The 21,060-nt window shown below is 43.2% G+C and overlaps 1 protein-coding gene across 7 annotated transcripts in view; it reads right to left on the reverse strand.

Moving 5' to 3' along the window:
* Positions 1-21,060, reverse strand: part of LOC142141024 (uncharacterized) — a 119,738-nt gene that overhangs the window by 85,851 nt on the left and 12,827 nt on the right. For all 7 annotated transcript variants that reach the window (XM_075199090.1, XM_075199086.1, XM_075199088.1 and 4 more), the window contains exons 2-5: positions 12,322-12,426; positions 6,614-6,747; positions 4,821-4,870; positions 3,567-3,643 (exon numbers count right to left, since the gene is read on the reverse strand). In XM_075199090.1, the coding sequence (XP_075055191.1) occupies positions 3,567-3,643; positions 4,821-4,870; positions 6,614-6,747; positions 12,322-12,426 (366 nt within the window). The remainder of the gene's footprint in view (positions 1-3,566; positions 3,644-4,820; positions 4,871-6,613; positions 6,748-12,321; positions 12,427-21,060) is intronic.

Raw genomic sequence — 21,060 nt, forward strand, 5'->3', positions numbered from 1 at the left:
CTGCCAGTTGTTCTGCCCATGCTTCCATGGCTCTAGCAACCCAAGCTGAAGCAAATTTGGGTCTAAAGGAAGAACCCGCTGCTACAAATATAGATTTTAATTGAGATTCCACTCTGCGGTCAGTGGTATCTTGCAGAGTTGCTGAGCCCGGGGCTGGAAGGAGAGTGTGTCGGGCAAAACGGGCTACTGGAGGATCTACTTTCGGAATTTCCTCCCAGCAAGCCACGTCCTCCTCCTGTAATGGATACAGGGAAGAGAACCTCTTTGGAACAGAGAACTTTTTATCAGGCTGTTTCCAGGCTCCCTCTGCAATATCTTTGAGTTCTACAGAAGGGGGAAATCGAATAACCTTCCTTTTGGCCTTCTTAAAGAGACTTCTGTCTCTAGGACTAGGATCCTCCATTTCTGTGAGGTCCAACGCCTGCCTCACCGCTAAAACCAAATCATCAATAAACTGATATTTAGTGTTTTTTTTCCTGTTCCAAGGATTGAACCTGGTCAGAATCCAAATTTGATTCTCTTTCCACTTCTGAAAATCCCTCCGAATCTGAAAGGACCATGAGAGGATTAGCGGATCTAAGCCGCTTTCTTTTAGCTGGGGGCAGGTTTGGGGATTCAAGTAACTGGTTAAGTCTGTCAGAACCCTTTATAAATGCTGAGGACCATGCCGGTTCTGTGGATACAGGTGGCTGGTCTGTAAGCAAAGAGGAAGGTCCTGCTATAGCCGTTTCAGTAGAAACCGTGGCAGCAGGGAGCCCCACGGGTGTAATAGCATTATTATTCACAGAGGCTGCCACACTAGATAACAATTGAGTAGATTGGGAGATCATCTGTGCTAAAGAGGAAACTGACTGTGTCAGGAAAGCCACCCAGGCCGGTTCCTCCGTCAGTGGGGCTGCAGGAGCTGGGTTTGCACAGAGGGGACCTCTCCTTCGCAGACTGAACAGAGCGCCAACGGGTCTTTCTGTAACTTTACATCTGGTACACGTAAAATATTTAGCGATAGAGCCTTTTCCCTTTTCTGACATTTCAAAAGGAAAAGAACACAAAACACACTGTCTTTCCTCTTTTTTTTTTTTTTAAAAAGGAACTTATCCTAACTTCTGGCAGAGTTATGGAAACCCCTTGAAGAGGTCTCCTGCAGCGTTGAATACCCCGATGCCCCCCTCTTATTTTCCTGAGGGGGATCTTGGTATGGCCCCCGACTCTCCTTCTTCTGTGCACCTCCACGGACCAATGACGTCATCATGGCCGCCGGCGAGGTAATGCGATAAGCGGCGCTCTATGCCTATAATGGCAGCGCCGGTTATCGTTGGAGCCTCCGAGATTGACAGCGGTCCGGGAGACCGCTTGTCACTCTGTACTGTGACCGCTAATGCTCTGCCATTGAGAGCAGTCTGCTCTCTCCGACAGAGTCCAGTCACTGCTGCCCAGTTTCTGTGAGTGTGTTCTCTATGTATAGAACACAGTCCTAGCTCTGCCCTAATCTAACACTATATCTAAAAATAAAAGAAAAATTAAAGTTATTAAAAATAAATCACTAGCTGTTTCTAAACAAGCCCAACTCCTTTGGTCACCTAGAAAAAACTGACAGGAAGAGGAAGAGGAAGAGGCAGGGGGATTGTAGAGGGGAGGGGCTGTCAGCAGTGCTAAAGTTAACTAGCTAGGTGCCAACTCCCGTGCTCCCCTCCACAACCCATGGTAAGCAGTGTCCCCCAGACTGGATGAAAGAGAAAAACAAGTAATCAACTAATCTATAATAAAAGTTGTACTTGTACTTTTGTGAAATAAACAATGTGATATTTTGGCAAGTAAAAGAACCACAATATAACCCCTACTAGCCCACTTTGCAATCAGACCAAATACAGAATATTTTAGTAAATGCTTAAATAAATCAGATACTTAGCCCAAAGGCCAAAACAGGGGAGAAGTCCAACAGCAGTGTCCTGGTGCCTGCTCTCAACGAGATGTCTTCTTTCCCGGGCTTCTCTTGGCGCCAGAAGACCGGACTGATCCAACTGTTCTGAAGAGCAGGGGAGCTCTATGTAGTTTTAGCTCCCCCCCCCCCCCTCCGTTAATGTTGTCTCTCCTCTTCAATATTTCCTCCATGAAAAAAATACACTATGCATCGGCACAGTAATGGAGACCTCAAAGAATTGAGGTCTCCTGCAGCGGTCTGTTCCCTCGATGCCCCCTCCTATCTCCGAGGGGGGATCTTGGTATTGCCCCCTTCTCTCTGATCTCGTTCCCCCGCGGACCGAAACAAAAAATGGCCGCCGGCTTCTGTATCCGATAACCGGCGCTCTATGCCTGCAGTGGCAGCGCCGGTTATCGAGGAGGCTCCGAGAGTGACAGCGGTCCGGAGAGACCGCTTCTCACTCTATATTCAGACCCCTTATGCCCTGCCAGTGAGAGCCTTTGGCTTTCATCTGACAGAGCTGTGTCTGCGCTGCTATCCCGGGAGTGTGCTCTCTATGGTAGAACACACTCTCAGATCTGCCATCAAAGTAAGAGTCTTGTAAAGAAAAAAATAAAAGTTAACAGTTACCTATGAAAAATAAATGAAAATTAAATAAAATAAAACTAGCAGTATAGAAAAAAGCAGCCCAACTCCTTGGGCACCTAGAAAAAACTGGGAGGTGACAGGGGGATTGAAGAGAGGAGGGGTCTGTCAGCAGTGCTAAAGTTACCTAGCTAGGTGCTCCCCTCCACAACCATGGTAAGCAGTGTCCCCCAGACTGGATGAAAGAGAAATATATATATATATATATCTCTAAGCTGATGGCTGCATTCATATCTTCGCAATTGGCAGGTTAGGGAAGATGGTGGCTTCCATGCTGGCTATATGGATTTATTCTTAGGAGATATATTCTCCTCTATACAAAGGGCCTTGAACACAAGAGGAGGTTGGTCAATATTCTAACCTTTGTGTAAACTGAGCAAAGCCACGAATTCTATGCAGACATAACAAAATGTCCCCTTTTGTGGTACACCTCCTGTTTTCACAGATGGAGATATTCACTTTCTTGGATGTTAAAATAACACGGAACACCCAAAGATCCATCCAAGGGAAGAATGACCTCCTCCTTAAGTATGTGCAATCTATTGCCACTTGGTACAAGCGCACCCTATTGATCATAGGAAGAATAGTCTGGAAAAATGGGTCCCTGCCCAATGTTCTGTGCTCCACTCCTCACTATAACTCCACCAAAGCAGATATCATAAACTTATACCTCTTATAGCTCTATCTAGGGGTTATATATCCTAGAAAAAAAAACCCACAGAAAGGATTCCTTTTGGTTTCAAATAGAGTGTGTCCACAGGTTAGAACTCCTAGATTAGCAACAAAAGAATCTGTTGTACTACTTGATTAAGGAACACTAGTAAGATTTTAAGGACGCCAACTCATTGTTAATGTCTAATATTACTGACTTTTACTGCACAAATATAAATTTACTGGCTTTGATGGCACAAGGGCTTGGAAACAGGTAGGTATGTGGAAAGTGAACATTATCTTTCAAAAGCTAAAAGTCTGTGGCCAAATTATAGCAACACATTTCTCCTACCTGCCCTGTTGTCTCACGTGAGTCCTCTGAAGTGTCGGACATATCACCAATGTCAGTGTCATCATCAGACTGGCTTCCTAGAAGGATGAAAAACACATTTTCATTGTTTCATAACCATTGCCTAATAAGGCACAAATGTTGAAATGAATAGATATCTATTGTCTTTTTAAAAACATTTTTTATAGGTAACAGAAAGAGATAATGGAGTCTCCAAAGATCTTCCTTATTTAATCCAATAATTGATAGAACGAAAAGTGAATATAATGGTACCATATGTGTAGCATATATGGTACTTCTAAACCAATCAGCCACAACATAAAAACCACAGAGAAGTGAAGTGAATAACATTGATAATCTATTAGGCAGCAAGTGAACAGTCAGTTCTTGAAGTTGATGTGCTGGAAGCAGGAAAAATGGTCAAGTGTAAGGATCTGAGCAACTTTTACAAGGGCCAAATTGTAATGGCTAGATGACTGGGCATCTCCAAAACAGCAGGTCCTGAAGGGTGTTCCCAGTATGCAGTGGTTAGCACTTCATCATCATCATTTATTTATATAGCGCCACTAATTCCGCAGCGCTGTACAGAGAACTCACTCACATCAGTCCCTGCCCCATTGGGGCTTACAGTCTAAATTCCCTAATACAGACACACACACAGACAGACAGACTAGGATCAATTTTGTTAGCAGCCAATTAACCTACAAGTATGTTTTTGGAGTGTCGGAGGAAACCCACGCTAAAACGGGGTTATAGATTGTAAGTCTGTATGTTTTTCCCAGAATTGTTTTATTAATGTTTGTTCCCAATTGTAAAGCTCTACGGAATTTGGTGGCGCCATATAAATAAATGATGATAGATAGAGATTATAACATGTTATTTATATATATACACACACACACACACACACACACACACACACACACATTATGTACATATAATATATATATATATATATATATATATATATATATATATATATATATATATGTGTGTGTGTGTACATTATGTGTATGTAATATATATATGTACATAATGTGTATATATATGTACATAAGGTGTGTATGTATGTATGTGTGTGTGTGATAGATATATATATATATATATATATATATATATATATATATATATATATATATATATATATATATATATATATATATATACACATATACACACATACACATACATACACACACACACACACATATAAGTGCACACATATATACATACATATATTCTGGACACTAAACTTACCATTTTTAACATTCACCTGTTCTGGGTTCTTATGGTTTTCACAAAAAGCACTGTAAAACAGCAATAATGAGCATATTAATAAGTCTGGTTAAATCAGTCAAAGTATAGAGCAAGGTACATTATAAACAGTAAATTAAATGATGTAAAACATTTGAACAAAGTCAAATAAATCATGGTGTCAGTATATTTGTTTTTGCAAATCATTATGTGAGATGAAGTGGAAGCTCTGCTATTAGACACTGAAAGACCGCCACAGCGATCCGCTCGGGTGGTTTAGTCAGCCGCAGGAAACAAATGAGAGAAGAGTTGACACTTGTCTGCACCTTAAAAGGGGGTTGAAAACAGAAACTGAGATAAAATATATGCTTATAGGGAATTAGGAGAGAAGGTAAAAAGACGAGCTGAGGCAGATGAGAGAAATGGAGGAATCGTAAGGGAAAGAACGAGTAGATGGAATTAGAGCAGTGTGTGGAAAATAGTACAGTGGTAAAAGGGGAGAGAGTGACACCTGAATTAAGAAGCTAGATAAAAGGTGTCGCTGGTTCTACCCCATTAAACAAATGTCAGGTAGGGAAAGGTATCACCGTGACAACCATGTTCCTTTGGTTGAGTGTCCATCAGGAAGGGTGTGTTAGAGCCAATAGTGTAAACTGTCCCAATGATGAATCATGCAGTTATTTGGGAATAACAAATTACTGTAAATTGTCTTTAAGTCCCAATTTAAGAGGTTAGCCCATTGTTTTCTGTGCCCAAAGCTATTGCCTGATTCTATCCATTAAAATGTAGCATTGCAGTGTTGAAAGCTCTCCTGTTTGCAAAAGAGGTAATTTCCCACCTGGGTAGTCACAAAGTGCTTATCCATTGGCCCAATCAAATCTAGTCCTGTTTTGCTGGCTCAGTGAAGTCTACTTCCTCTCCCAGTTTGGCAACCCTGCTCAAGTCATATCTTAGGAATGGTCCAGTATTTCAAGCGCTTACTTGAATTTATAGGAGGGGTGGAAACTAATTTTGGCTCTATATGATGAACACATGTTGCTGTAGTCTAATGTTTACATTCTTGTATTCCATCTGAGTGTATCATCACTTCATCACAGCGTTTATGATTATCCTCAATTTTTTCTTTATGCAATATATTTCAATTTCATTGCCCCAATTAAAATCATCCGTTTAAAACGGTTTGCTTTCTGAGAGTCCTGTCTGGATTGGAGAACTGGCTTCTCTCGGTATCAGAGTTGGCAACACACTCTACCAGAAGCAGAGAAGGGATTATCGCTACTGACAGTCACCTGATCAGACAACCAATATATAGGACCACATAGCTGTATGCATGTCTATATAAATTACCTTAACTTTGGACAGAAAAGTTAAAAATAATCAAGACAAAACCTAATAAGTTATAACTTTCAATGAATATGAGCAGTATAATTATATCAAGGATGCTGATTGGGTGGCACCACAGCCCATCCAATCAGCATTCTCTATACAATTGTACTATTCACTGCATTCATTCAAATTTCTCCAGGCTGTTGATTCCTGGAGAACTGAATAGGCAATGATTTAGTGGGATTTTCAGGGCGCTTGAACAAGGGTGATGAGGCTTGTGGGTTGTTTTGTTAAAAACAACTTTAGTGCGGATTTCTTATTTAATTAAAAGTTACTCATTTAATAAAATGTTATAATCGATATTTGCAGAATTTAAAACCCCTTTGTGTATCTGCACCTCTAAATGGGACCCACCCACATTTGAAACATTTGTATGTACAAGTCGGTAAACAAAATAAAATGTAACTTACATATATTTTTCCTTTTTAGGGTCATTTATGCGTTTACCCTTTGCTTCTTCTACGCACACATAGTGAAATGTTCTCCTGCAGGCTCGGATATCACAGCCAATAGATGCTCCTGATGATTTACAATGAAAACACCTCTGCCATAGGAAAAAATATATATAATTTACTGCTATTTATTGTGCAAAAAATGAAAAATAAAAAGTAATAAAAACGCACAATAAATTAAATAAGATAACCACTTACATTAATCTGGGAAAGGTACATTTACCTATTTATATTATTACTTTTCTATGATTTAGCCAGGGAGTAATAGAAAACAAAGTCAGCTACATACAACAGTTAAACAGCCCATAGGGAGCACTGCCATTGTTCTTGTCTCCTCTTATAAGATTTTCTGTGTTTGCTACAAATTCTTCCTCAACTTCTATCTGCTCCGCTCCACTCCCCTTTCATCCGCAGCCCAGAATACTTTGCAATCTTATCAGACGTTCGCTTAGAGGGGAGAGAAATAAGAGGGCGAGGCAGCAGAATGGAACACTGAGGACTATATACACAATGAAGGCAGTCATTTCTCGCCCTGTGACTCAGGGAGGTCATTGGTTTCTATGGAATAGAGCCACAATTTCATGATTATTGGTAGAAACCATAAAGCGACCTCCTCCACTGTGTGAAGGTTCATTTATGGACTGCCAAGTAAAACTGACGCGCGAATGCCGTTTTGTGATGACATGCGCCTATTTTTGGGCAATTTAGACAGGGAACACAGATTTGCAGGCAGTGCTCGCAGGCCTACAAGAGTTTGCACCGGCAAATGGGAGGAGTTGGGTGGATTGGTACTTGCTAAATGCAGATTAGGCACACAAGTATAGTGGAAAAACTAAATGTAATTTTAAGGGACAGGATGATTTATACAAGATAAACGGGTGGAGAGGGCACATTTACAGGGTGTTCTCTGTTCTGCGGGAAGACATACAGGGGTAAATGTATCATAGTGCAGGTTGTACAAGTCACCGGAAATCGGCGAGATGACAGCTTAAATTTAAAGCTGCGCTGCCTTGTAAAGGGAAACTTCCCTTTACAAGTCAGCGCCTTGCAGATGAATTTTACAGGGGTTCCAGAGCTGTGAAATAGATGTACATCTTGAAATGTAAGTAAGGGCGCTTATGTACATAAAGAAGCACTGCTGATCGGCAGTTTGGTGGTTTGCAAAGGGCCCTTAGAGTCCTATTTAGTAATTACCGGGTTTCCCCTGGATAATTTTACTTCCAGAACGCTAATTTTTCCTCCAATTTATAAGAGTCATTTATTATTATTCTTTAGCTGGGACAGCACTTCCAAAAACGTCTGTCTTGGTAAAGTACTTCCCCTCCCAGTAATGTCCTTAGTCTCAGGGGCAAAAGACATCACATCCATGCTTGGCTAACTAGTATATACTGCGCATGCTTGGCTGATAGGTCGAGCATGCGCAGATTTAAACAGAAAGACTACAGTCTCTGGCGGCCATAGAACAAAGTAAGATATGATTAATGTCATCTTTAGATGGTGATCGTATTAAAGCTACGTTTTTTGCAGCTTGGTAAATAGCTGGGGACAGCGGTACTAAGCACCAAATTAATGAAAGCTGGCGCAAATTATGATCTTTGATAAATGACACTTTATAAAAAATAAAATAAATAATTTCTCAATGACCTGACTATGTGAATGGATATAAAATTTACAATTGAGATGAGATTTTGGACAATAAACTTTATTATGGATAGCCAGTTAGTAGGGAATGCAGTGGGTATGGAAAATGATCAAGACTGCGAGACAACCAAGATTATGAAATTATCAGCCCCACTAGCTGACTGCAGGATGGTGTATTCAACAAACTTCCAGTTGCAATAAGATTGTGACAATCGCCCCCACCGGGAAGAGGTGGAACATGGTCAATGAACATGCACTAAGGGAGTGCTTGCATTCCAAAACGCTCCTGACAACAGGTTTGTCTGATAACACTTATTTGAAAACCTGACAAAATTGTTGACATTTACAAATACTTGTGGCAGAGCCGTAACGAGGCCGGTGCGGGCGGTGCCGCCGCCCCGGGCGCAGTCCCTAGGGGGCGCAGTGGCCGCCCGCACCGACTTCTGTGTGAGAAGTGAAAAGAAAAAAAAAAATTAAACAGACCTCAGATTCAGACTGCCGGCCGCCCGGCGCATCCAAGATGGCGGCCGGCACCCGGCTCCACCCCCTTCTGAACTCTGCCCTCTGCCTCAGCGTCTGATGTCATGACGTTGCTAGGCAGCAGAGGAGCAGAGAAGCAGAGAGGAGCCAGGCAGCGACGGCTGGACAGGAGGTAAGTTTCAAAGCAGGGGAAGGGGGATGTAAGCTGCAATTATGGAGGGGATGTAAGCTGCAATTATGGAGGGGATGTAAGCTGCAATTATGGAGGAGATGTAAGCTGCAATTATGGAGGGGAGGGGGGGATGTAAGCTGCAATTATGGATGGAGGCAAGAGGGGGGGAATGTAAGCTGCAATTATGGATGGTGGCAAGGGGAGGGGGGAATGTAAGCTGCAATTATGGATGGAGGCAAGGGGGGGGGATGTAAGCTGCAATTATGGATGGAGGCAAGAGGGGGGGGGAATGTAAGCTGCAATTATGGATGGTGGCAAGGGGAGGGGGGAATGTAAGCTGCAATTATGGATGGAGGCAAGGGGGGGGGGGAATGTAAGCTGCAATTATGGATGGAGGCAAGAGGGGGGGAATGTAAGCTGCAATTATGGATGGTGGCAAGGGGAGGGGGGATGTAAGCTGCAATTATGGATGGAGGCAAGAGGGGGGGAATGTAAGCTGCAATTATGGATGGTGGCAAGGAGAGGGGGGAATGTAAGCTGCAATTATGGATGGAGGCAAGGGGGGGGGAATGTAAGCTGAAATTATGGAGGGAGGCAGGGGGGGAATGTAAGCTGCAATTATGGAGGGGGGGAGGGGATGTATGCTGCTATTAGGGAGGGGGGAATGTGTGCTGCTATTAGGGAGGGGGGGAATGTGTGCTGCTATTAGGGAGGGGAGGAATGTGTGCTGCATCTTGCTATTATGGAGGGGGGGGATGCTGCTATGCTTTATGAGGGATGGGGGGGTATGCTGCCCTAATGTGTGAGGGAAGGGGGGTATGTATTAATATAATGTGTGATATGAGGGTAGGGAGGTTGGGTGTCTTAGTACATGGGTGGGAGGTAGGCTATTAATTTAATGGTGACATTTAGGCGGGGCTAATTATTTAATGGGTACTAGTTTATTTGTGGGGTGCTGGTGGGTCAATTTAATTTATTGATGGGGCTTTTTAATTTAATGGTGGGGTCTATTAATTTCAGGTGAGGTATTTATCTGTATTGCAGTCACAAGAATGCTCTCTGTATAGTATGGTGGTCACAGGAATGCTCTCTGTATAGTATGGTGATCATAGGAATCCTCTCTGTATAGTATGGTGGTCACAGGAATGCTCTCTGTATTGTATGGTGATCATAGGAATCCTCTCTGTATAGTATGGCGGTCACAGGAATGCTCTCTGTATAGTATGGTGGTCACAGGAATGCTCTCTGTATAGTATGGTGGTCACAGAAATGCTCTCTGTATTGTATGGCGATCATAGGAATCCTCTCTGTATAGTATGGCGGTCACAGGAATGCTCTCTGTATAGTATGGTGGTCATAGGAATGCTCTCTGTATAGTATGGTGATCATAGGAATCCTCTCTGTATAGTATGGCGGTCACAGGAATGCTCTCTGTATAGTATGGCGGTCACAGGAATGCTCTCTGTATAGTATGGCGGTCACAGGAATGCTCTCTGTAAGGTATGGCGGTCACAGGAATGCTCTCTGTAAGGTACGGCGGACACTAGGAGGCTCTTTATATTGTATGTGTGTGTGTACATGTGTGTGTATATATATATATATATATTTTTTATGTAAGTGCACATCCACATTATTTATGTAATAAATGTATTGCTATACAGCATTACACTATGTGAGTTTCTTCCTCTCCATTATCCTGAATACTACTGAGTATATATGAAGTGCCAGTTCTGGAACCTTTCAACATTGTATGAAGCATCTGCTATTCCCATGGGGTAATAAGGCTCAACTTGATTGGTGAAGATACCGGTTATACCTACAGATAAGCTTTAAAGATCTTTTATCTGGTACGCATATTATATTGGCACGGCGCTGGTGTTCTAGAGTGGTTCCTCATTTCCTTCTTCCTGTTGATCCACTATTATTACCTGAGTGTCTATACCTATTTAGTGGTTAAGATTCTGACTTTTGGTACACCTTTCTGTATTTTTATATACAGTATTATACTATTTGGCGTCCCCTCCCATTTGTTTTGTGTTATATATATTATATTTAGTGTGATGGTGACAAGGGGGCACAATGATAGAGATGGCTCCATGGCACGGTGTGATAAAGGAGAAACTGTTATGGAGAGCACAGTGGGATGAAGGGGCAGTGTGATACAGATGGTACCATTACATTTATGTTTTAATTTGTTTCAGTGAGTTTTATTTCAATAACCAATTAATTTTTTTATACAGCTAGCATGTGATAGCTGCATTTAAAGTACTTTGATTCTATGGAGGCTTATTACATAAAGATCCTTACAAAGCCAGACCAAGAATAATGGAGAGGGAGGTGGTTTCAGTGCGGTCTAGAACTTGTAAAGTGCTAGCCACGCCCCCACAGTAGGTTGACCACACCCACCCGACAATTGACACTCCCACTTAGATGGGGGGCGCCGGTTCCCTGTCTCGCCCAGGGCACTAAAATGGCTAGTTACGGCACTGACTTGTGGTTCCACATACATTATAAATATATATAAATAAATGGAAATAATAATAATAAATAATAAATTCTTAAAACGTAGTAGATTTTTTCCCGTCATAGTGGAATCAAAATAGCTAGCAAGGGGATTAAAAATTCAGAATGGCATGATAGACAATGTTTATTGACATAAATATCTGCTGCCCTTTATGTGACTGGGAAAAAAAAAAAAAAAGAGTTAGTTATCAAAGAACTACAGGTTTTGCAACTGGGGAATCAGAACCAACCCAGTTCCTGTTGGGATAACTAGATAGGCAATATGTTGGAGTAATGAGAGTTCACTTTAACAAGTAGATCTTGTAGTATTGTAACTTCTTCAGTAGCAAATAGCTGGGGATTGAGAGTTGAAGGGAATGATTGCCGCAAGTGAAGACAAAGTGAAAATCACCAGTTGAGCATAAGTGACCGCGGGGGACTTGAAGACAAGGAGATTTTCCCAGTCTTCACTTTTGGCATGCAATAGTTCATTCTGAAGAATAATTAATATTAACCTGTCGCTGAATTTGGCTATTGCTGTAACCGCATCAGAATTATAATTTTGTATCTTTAACAGTTGGGTGCAGGGTGAAATAGATCAGTGTACATTCTGGTCACTTTGCTTGTGAAAAAGTTGGGCGGCCGAGAACAGATAAAAAAAAAATAATAAAAAAAAAAAGTATTTATATACATATATATATATATACATACATATATATATATATATATATATATATATATATATATATATATATATATATATATATTATATATATTATAATATCTTTCCTATATTCACCATTGGTCCCTCACAAACCAGTGGGCTTGCATTGTTAAATATACTGTACACAGCACATGAATAAGTTCCTACCAGATGTTTTGCTCTCTCTGCCTCCCGTTTCACAGAATCAATATTAAATCCACCAAAGAGTTCTTGTGAGTCTGAGTCCTCTGAAACCACGAGAGGTGAGAACAGCTGAAAAGAAAAAAAGACAACATTTAAATCAGACTTTTTATGTTAGCGCTCATGCACACCACTGTGTACTACATTTAATCCCAACACGGAAGTAAAACAGATCATTGAGCTCTGAGCGTACATTCCGGTGGTATCACCAAGTGGCAGTCAAAGGGGGGGGGGGGGGGGATAACAAGGATAAATACTTGTCATTCATACTCAACATGTATAATTCATACAGACAGCATCAGATTTGAGGATTGTAATGAGGAAGCAATTAGGGAACTCTGGTGTTGTGGAGAATTTCTGGAGTGTTTACATTGATCATGATCCAAATCGCTTGGTCTTCAACGGTTAAAATCAACCACAGAGGCCTGCCAGGATTTAGGACAACCATTTTTTCTGCCATAAAAATATAAGCAATGATCTTATGGAGGAGAGACCCTCTGCATACTTGTGATAAGTAAGGTTTCTCAGGGAGATATGGATATGTGGACCCGAATTACAGAAACGGAGTAAACTCTATATTAGTGTCTCTAGATTTGGCTAGCCCAAATAATGTTGTATTGTTTGAACACTTAGAAATCGTTTTGCCAGATCTTCTGCCAATCTTCCTCATCAGTAGCTCTCCCACGATCCCTCTCCTATCTAATTACATAAAGGCAATTGTTTTTTTGGTAAAGCGAAGATACCATAAAGTATGGAGATAATCCCTCTCCCCAGTGGGTTGTGCATTTAAATTCTTTCAAACAGAGATTCCTGGAATACGAAATTGCTTTGAAAGAGGCAGTTTGTAGGTACCAAAAAAAAATCCAAAACATTTGTAATCAAAGGGGTTTAGTCAATAAAGACACATTAGACCTCATCTATAGTTAGAAGCAAAACACAAAAAAAATTGGATTTTTATACTTACTGTAAAATTTCTCTCTGAACACGAGTTGGGAGAGACTGCTCACCTTGATATAGAGGACACTGTGGTAGTAAAGGCACTAAAAGCTTGTCTACCCTGCTCCCTTCCCCTCTATGCCCCCTCCACCGGAAGAGCTGTGTTTTTCTTTTTTTTACTATTCAAGCCACAAGAGGGCTAAGCACAACCAACAGAACACACAACAGAACTGTCAGAACAAAGGGTGGGAGCGCAGTGTCCCTCACCTCGTGTTCAGAGAAAGATTTTACGGCAAGTACAAAAATCCCACTTTCTATTTCACACTAGTTGGGGGACACTGCTCCCCTAAGCTGCCCCTATGGGTGGAAATGCTCAGAATGAGCGGCGCATAAAACTTGTTGGCGAAAATTTGCATTCTTGGTCGCACAGACGTGTAAACTGTAGAACCTGGTGGATGTGTGAACAGAAGACCAAGTAGCTGCTCAGCCAAGGCCCCATGCCACGCCACCTAGGAGGCGCTAACCGACCTCATGGAGTGAGCCATCAGCCCGTCAGGAATTGAAGATCCTTCCAAAATGTACACCTGACATATAGTAACGGTCTCCGTCTGCTCGTGGCTGTCCAGCCACGCTTCCGATCATCATACAAGACTAGAAGACTGTCACGGGCACTAGGAGTCTTTACCCAGGGATCACCAGGTGATGGACTTACCTGAGCAGTATAGATGGTAATATGGTACTCTGGTAGCGGGGTGATCACGGAACAGGAGACAGCAGATGGTAGAGAATGCTCGTGGAAAGTCTATGACTAGCAGCACTGGTAATATATAGGTAGTAGTACACGAGGAACTGAATGGACAAAGGAAACGTGAGGGTAGTCAGTGGTCTGCGGTAGCAAGTTGTACCACTGCTATAGTGAGGAGGAATGTCCAGAAGCAATGAGGAGGTGATGAGAGTCAGCGGTCTGCGATTAGCAAGTTGTACCGCTGTCTATGTGAAGGAATGGAATCCAAGTAGAGGTATCCGGGAAGTCAGTGGTCTGCGTTAGCAAGTTGTACCACTGCTATGTGAAAGGATACTGGAAACAGGTGACTCAGGAAACAGGGGACAGTGGTCTGCCTCTAGCAAGTTGTACCACTGAATATATATGTGAGGAGGAGCACGGGGAGAGAAATGCAATACAGAGTATACACGGGCACACTGAACTTGATCCCACGATGATATGCACAATATAGTAATGACTGAACAGCACTGCACAATAATACAAAGTCACAGGAACTATCCGGGCAAAAGGTAACACAGTCAAATGATGGCAATAGTCTCAGCGGATAGTAAACTCCAGAGGAGTACAACTCAGTCCAGCAAGATATGCAATACACCAGCACAGTCAATGAGAAGTATGCATACCGTGGTTCAGGAGCAGGCTGTCAGACAGGAGTGCAGAGATACCTGAACGGCTGGAGGCCGGCAGGATGCGAAGTCCCAGGAGGGTAGAAGCGGTAATCAAGTAGGTGCAGCGCACAGGTAGGTAGACCAGCAGGGATAGAAACAAAAACTCAGGAAGCAGTAGTATATAGAACTGGACACCTGGAGAACACTGAAGAGTAGAGATGGTCTAGACGAGATGAAAGCAGCGGGGCGTTGATCCGGTGCAGACTGGCGAGTAGACACAGGCAGGAACACTGTAGAAGCACGGAGAGCGGATCAGCTGGCTGCAGACACGAGTAGAACTGAAGGGTAGCGGCAAGCAGGACACTGCAGGTACACGGAGGTAGCGGATAGGAATCAGCAGGTGCAGTCACGATGAAACACGGGAGAGTTGAGACGAGCTGGAACTGTTGAGCACGGAGGCAGCGGATAGGAATCAGCTGGTGCAGTCTCGATGAAACACAGGAGAGTTGAAGTGAGTAGATAACTGTAGTGCACGGAGGCAGCGGATAGGAATCAGCTAATACAGTCACGATGAAACACAGGAGAGTTGAAGTGAGTTGATAACTGTAGTGCACGGAGGCAGCGGATAGGAATCAGCTAATACAGTCACGATGAAACACAGGAGAGTTGAAGTGAGTTGATAACTGTAGTGCACGGAGGCAGCGGATAGGAATCAGCTAATACAGTCACGATGAAACACAGGAGAGTTGAAGTGGTCTGGAAACCACAGGAGAGTTGAAGTGGTCTGGAAACCACAGAAGAGTTGAAGTGGTCTGGAAACCACAGGAATCAGCTGAGCTGAATACACGAGGAAACACAGGAACACCTTCAGAGGCTCATGGGGAATGAGACTCCAAGATCAGGCAACGAGGTATGGAACTCAGGTGCTTTAAATAGGGAGTGTTGCCTGATCAGCCAATTAACTAAAAGGAACCTGAACAGAAGGTTTGAAAGGGCTGCACATGCGCAGACCCTCAGGATGGTGGACGGCCACGGTTCCTAAACACACGGGAAGAAGCACTCAGTCTGGTGAGTGACAAAGACAGTCTTCCGAACCGAAACTGTACTATCCACATAAATTCTCAAGGCTCTGACCACATCCAACAAGACTGAGCTTTGACCAGAAGCCAGCGAATCCTGAGGGAGTACTGGCAGAACAATATCCCGGTTTATGTGAAAACTTCAGGACCACTTTTGGTTGAATAGAATGCTTAGTTCTAAGCACTGCATTGATCATCATGGAAAATCAGAAGCGGAGGACGTCAGGAAAGAGTTGCCAACTCCGAAACCACTCTGGCCGAAATGGAAATGGGCAGCAAAAAAAGCTACTTTCCAGGAAAGAAGTTTTAGAGAAACAGACTCCAAAAAGCAACTTTTGAAGTGCTGAAAAGACCAAATTTAGATCCAATGGAGCCACTGGTGAAACAAAGGGTGGTTGTATATGAAGTACCCTCTGTAGAAACTTCTGCACTACTGGCAGCAGAGCTATATGTTTATGGAAATACACCAACAAGGCCGACACCTGGACCTTAAGCGACGACAGCCGAAATCCCCTGTCCAGACCATCCTGAAGAAATGCCAACACTCTGGCTAAGTGAAAGGAACTAGTAGACACTTGTATCTTCTCACACCAACCAATGTATGCCTTCCTAATCCAATGGTAAATGTTAGACGATGCCGTTTTTTTTTTTGCCTGATTCATGGTATTAACCACTCTCTCTGAGAACCACTTTCATCTAAGGTCCTTTCTTCAGACAGTTGCAGAATACATATTCCCAAAGAAAAGTTACATAACCCAAACAAGTCATTTTCCTACCAAAATACACAAAAGACTTCCTCAACAAAGCTTATTGCATCAGGTATATGCCTCAGAAAGAATGCCTTTCCTCTAGTAAAGTTAAAACAAAAAACAAATTTCCTCCCCTGGTCACAGAAATAATGATATTTCCTTTACAAAAATACACACAATATCAAAAATGAGTACATTTGCAATCATATAAGTGCCCTGCGCATTTCCTTTAGATAAATTTATACCATAAGTATTTATAAGTGATCCATCACACTCCTCCCCTCCCTTGTCCATGCGGGCAAGCAGAGTGCCATGTCTCCACGATTTGGCTCCTGGTTCCGCAGTCTCTTAGAGTTACCAGAAGTGACCCGGAGGATCCGGCTCTTCCTGCCGAGACAGTCCATCCGCCTTGCTGTGAGCCTTTTGCTTGCTAATTATGTGAAAGTCATAAATTTGAAGGGTAAGGCTCCAGCGCAACAATCTGCCATTTCCCCCTGAGGTGTGTTGTAGCCAGTTTAAAGGATTTTGACCAGTGACCACAGTAAAATGTCATCCATACAAACAAGGTTGAAGTTTCTCCACTGCCCACACAATGGCCAAACATTCCTTCTCAATTGTGGCATACCCCACCTCCCGATTAAGCATTTTTGTGCTCAAATAGGCCACAGGGTGCTCCTGCCCATCTGGCTAAGTACTGCTCTCAGTCCATACTGTGAAGCGTCAGTTTACACAATAAAGTCCTTCTCATAATTGGGCGCCAACAGTACTGGAGCACGAACCTGAGCTTCCTTTAACAACTGAAATGACAGCTCACAAGCGGGTGTCCAGTGAACTACTTTGGGGAGTTTATTCTTAGTGAGATCTATCAGGAGCTTCTCTACAGTGCTGAAGTCTAAGATGAAACGTCTGTAGTGCCCTGAGGTCCCTAAGAAGGCCAATACTTGTCTTTGGGTTGTGGGCCGGGGCCAGTCTCAGATTGCCTTTACCTTAGCTGGTTCTGGCTTAACCCTACCTCCCCCCACACGATGACCCAGGTACTGCACCTCTGATATCCCCATTTGACACTTGACAGCTCTGATTGTCAGACCTGCCCACTGAATTTTCACTTGCCCTACAAATTTCAGATGATCTTCCCAGGATTTACTGAAAATGGCTATGTCATCCAAGTACGCCTGAGGAAATCCTTTACACCCTTCCAGCAGGTAATCAACCACAGGCTGAAAGGTGGCTGTCGCATTCTTCATCCCAAATGGCATGGACTTAAACTCGAACAAGCCAAATGGGGTGATGAATGCCGACCGTTCCTGAGCCTCGGGGGTCAGCGGTATCTTCCAATACCCCTTGCTCAAGTGCCAACTCAAGCTAACTCGTCTGACAGAGCGTCAATTCGGGGCAGGGAATAGGCATCAGGCACGGTCACCTCTTTCAACCAGCGATAGTCTACGCAAAACCGCGTTCTATTGTCCTTCTCAGGAACCAATACAACGGAGGACGCCCATGGACTATGCGATGGCTGAAAATATTTTTTATTTAAATCTTGCAACCTTATATAAACAATTTGAACCAGGTTCGGCACACAAGCTTAAAAACATAAATATATATTAGGGGAGATTGCCCCATAAAAGTCTAGCTTAAGTCCATAATAGATAATCAATAAAAAACATAACATAAAACAGAAAGGGTACCTACAACAAATAAACAAGAAATCAAATCATAAACAACCTATCAAACTTATACAAAACCCCTATAGCAAAAATTTTCAACCCAAGCAAAGAAGAAGTAACCAAGACACACGTAAAGCCACATTTGAAAAATTACATTAGATTCAGAAAATCTAGGGGGGGGAGGAGTTGAAAGGATAGAAAGCCTTAGACAGAGAAAGTCACCAGACTGTGGCCCCATTACGGAGGCCTCAGACCCCGCCAGAGTCTGACCCAGTTTGCACTGTTCATCCAGAGCTTCTCCATATCCCTTAACTTACAAACCTCGTGGAGAATGTCACCCACCACCACTTCACAGGGAAGGACTTTTGTCTGATGGAAACCTGACACCTAGCGTTCCAAGTGATGTTTCTAGTAAATAAACTAACAAAAAAAAAAGGGTGCCTAAAGCTAAATCCCGCCACCTATCCTTGAATGCACGATAGACTCATTCAGGGTAACTGAGCCCTGAAAGGCAAGGAGTGCCCAAGGACCTGGAGAAATCTCCTGTACATTTTTTAAGTTAAAGGAGCACTCAAGCAAGAAGTGGTCCATGGTCTCCTCCTTCCCCTGACACTCCTCTTGTGGACAAACACGATCATTGGCACTGCTATACCTTAGGTTCCCTCTCACAGAGAGTCTCCCATGGAAAGGGAGCCAGGCAATGTCCCAAAACTTCAGAGAAACTCTCCCGGAATTAAACAAGGAAAGATCCTCTGAACACACATCACCTGGGCAGTCACTCAGTGACAGCTGAACCCAGAAGTGAGAGTGCAAGATTCTCCTCTCCAACTCCCTTCTAGAGGAGTTCGTAACTGTCTCCGCCTTCAGGCCCCAACGACTTGTCACTTTCAATCCCAGAGACGCATAGGTCGCGAGATACTCATGACGGACCCGGAAGGTCCTCACTTTGCCACTTTCCATCCAAACATTAAGGAAGAGATTCACCAAGACCCTAAAGCCGCTTACCCATTGAGGAGGAGTCTAAAGAAAGACTACTGAGATGCAACTTTAAAAAAAAAATTGAAAAAACAGCACTGGGTTAACCATACCCAGGCCACCCTCCCTACTTGATCTGTAGGTCACATTTCGCTTGATCAGGTTCAGCCTATTCCCCCAAAGCAAAAGGAAGAACACTGCATAAACCCTATAAAGACTGTGGCAAAACGCACACGTAGCTAATGTACAGAAACTCCGGGATCAGGTAGGTCTTCACAAGGTCTACTCTTTCCCTAAGAGAAAGCTTCCACCTCCTGCAACTCTCCGCTTTCCGAAAAGCTTTCTCCAGTTTTGTCTCCCAGTTTTCCTTGACATAATCACCAGGTGCAAATTGAATTCCTAAAATTTTGATCTTGCTACTGGCCCGGGGAAGGCTATCGGGAAGGTTAAGCTGACAACCTTCCTTCTCCATCAAGAAAACTTCAATCTTATCCTAGTTTACTTTCTAGCCACTGGCTTCGGAGTACCTGCAGACCAGAGTTGCTACCTCCATTGCTTCTGCACAACTCGACAAGACAACAGTGACATCCGCGTAGGCTACCATCTTAAAAGGACACTCCGGACCCAACAGCACTCCTCCTATCGAGCTACCTTCAATTCTTCGAATGAAAGGATCTATTGCAAACACATACAAAAGGGGGCTCAGGGGGCAACCCTGACTTACTCCAGAGTTGACCACAAAGGATGGATCTACCCAACCATTCACAAGAGGGAAGCTGTCGGCCTGATTGTAAATAGTACAAAGCCAATTCACCACCCGCACTGGAAGACCAAACCTCAGAAGTAGAGCCCACAGGTACTTGTGATCCACCCTGTCAAAGGCCTTTGACTGATGAAGAGCTAAAAGATATTTTCCCCACTTCTAAGCCCGACAGCGCTCAATGGCCTCCCGGACCCCCAGGACAACACTGCAGGTACTTCGGCCTTTCTCAGTGCAATGCTGTGATGGGGAAAGCATTTGATCAGAGATCTGCATCAGTCTATTAAAAAACACCTTTGCCAAAATCTTTCTGTCAGTATTGGCAGGGGCTATGGGGCACCAGATCTCGATATGCGACTGATACGTCCCTTTCGACAGCAAAATAAGTGCAGAAACCCTCATGGAGGCTCTCCAAGCTCTCATTAAAGACCTCAACGCGGCATGGAGCCAGAATGTCCACAAAGATCTTAAAGAGCTTGGAGGATAAGCCATTAAGGCCTGTAGATTTCGTTTTAGACAACTCATCTATGGCCATTCTGAATTCATCCACCGTTGTCTCGCTGCCCAAAGACTCAAGCAAACTGCTCAAAACCAGGTGTTTCCCTCAGGAACTGGTCCATCTTTTCTCTGTCTAGTGATTTCTCAGACAAGAGATCAGAGTAGAAAGACTGCAGAACACCAAGGATGCTCTCCTTATCCTTCCTGAGAACACCCTCAGCATCGTACAGGCCCCTCACCTCTTTCATATCTACCGACTTCCTACAGTTCAGGTAAGGGTCGGGCGAGTGGTAGTTCCCGTAGTCCCTTTTCAAAAAGGAAGTATACAGGTCATATTGCACCTCTCTCATTTGAGTTTTCACCTGGGAGATTTCCCCACCATCTTCCTGTTCAGAAATCAGGAATCCAAGTTTCCTTTTTAATGTAGAATAGGTATTTTCTCTTAACAAGTTGTTTCAACTACCAAATCACTGAAGAAACCCCAGGTCCTCATTTTAAATACCCCCCACCACTCTGACCTACTCCATCCTGCCTCCAAAAGTATCTCTTGGGATTCAAAGAAGTCCCTAAAGAATTGTCTTACCACCTCCTCCTCTAGGAGCTTATAATTCAGGCGCCAAAGGACCCTACCTGTATGAAGAGTGTCTGAAGCA

The sequence above is a fragment of the Mixophyes fleayi genome, chromosome 2 (assembly GCF_038048845.1).
Source record: "Mixophyes fleayi isolate aMixFle1 chromosome 2, aMixFle1.hap1, whole genome shotgun sequence".
Taxonomy (NCBI): Eukaryota; Metazoa; Chordata; class Amphibia; order Anura; family Limnodynastidae; genus Mixophyes; species Mixophyes fleayi.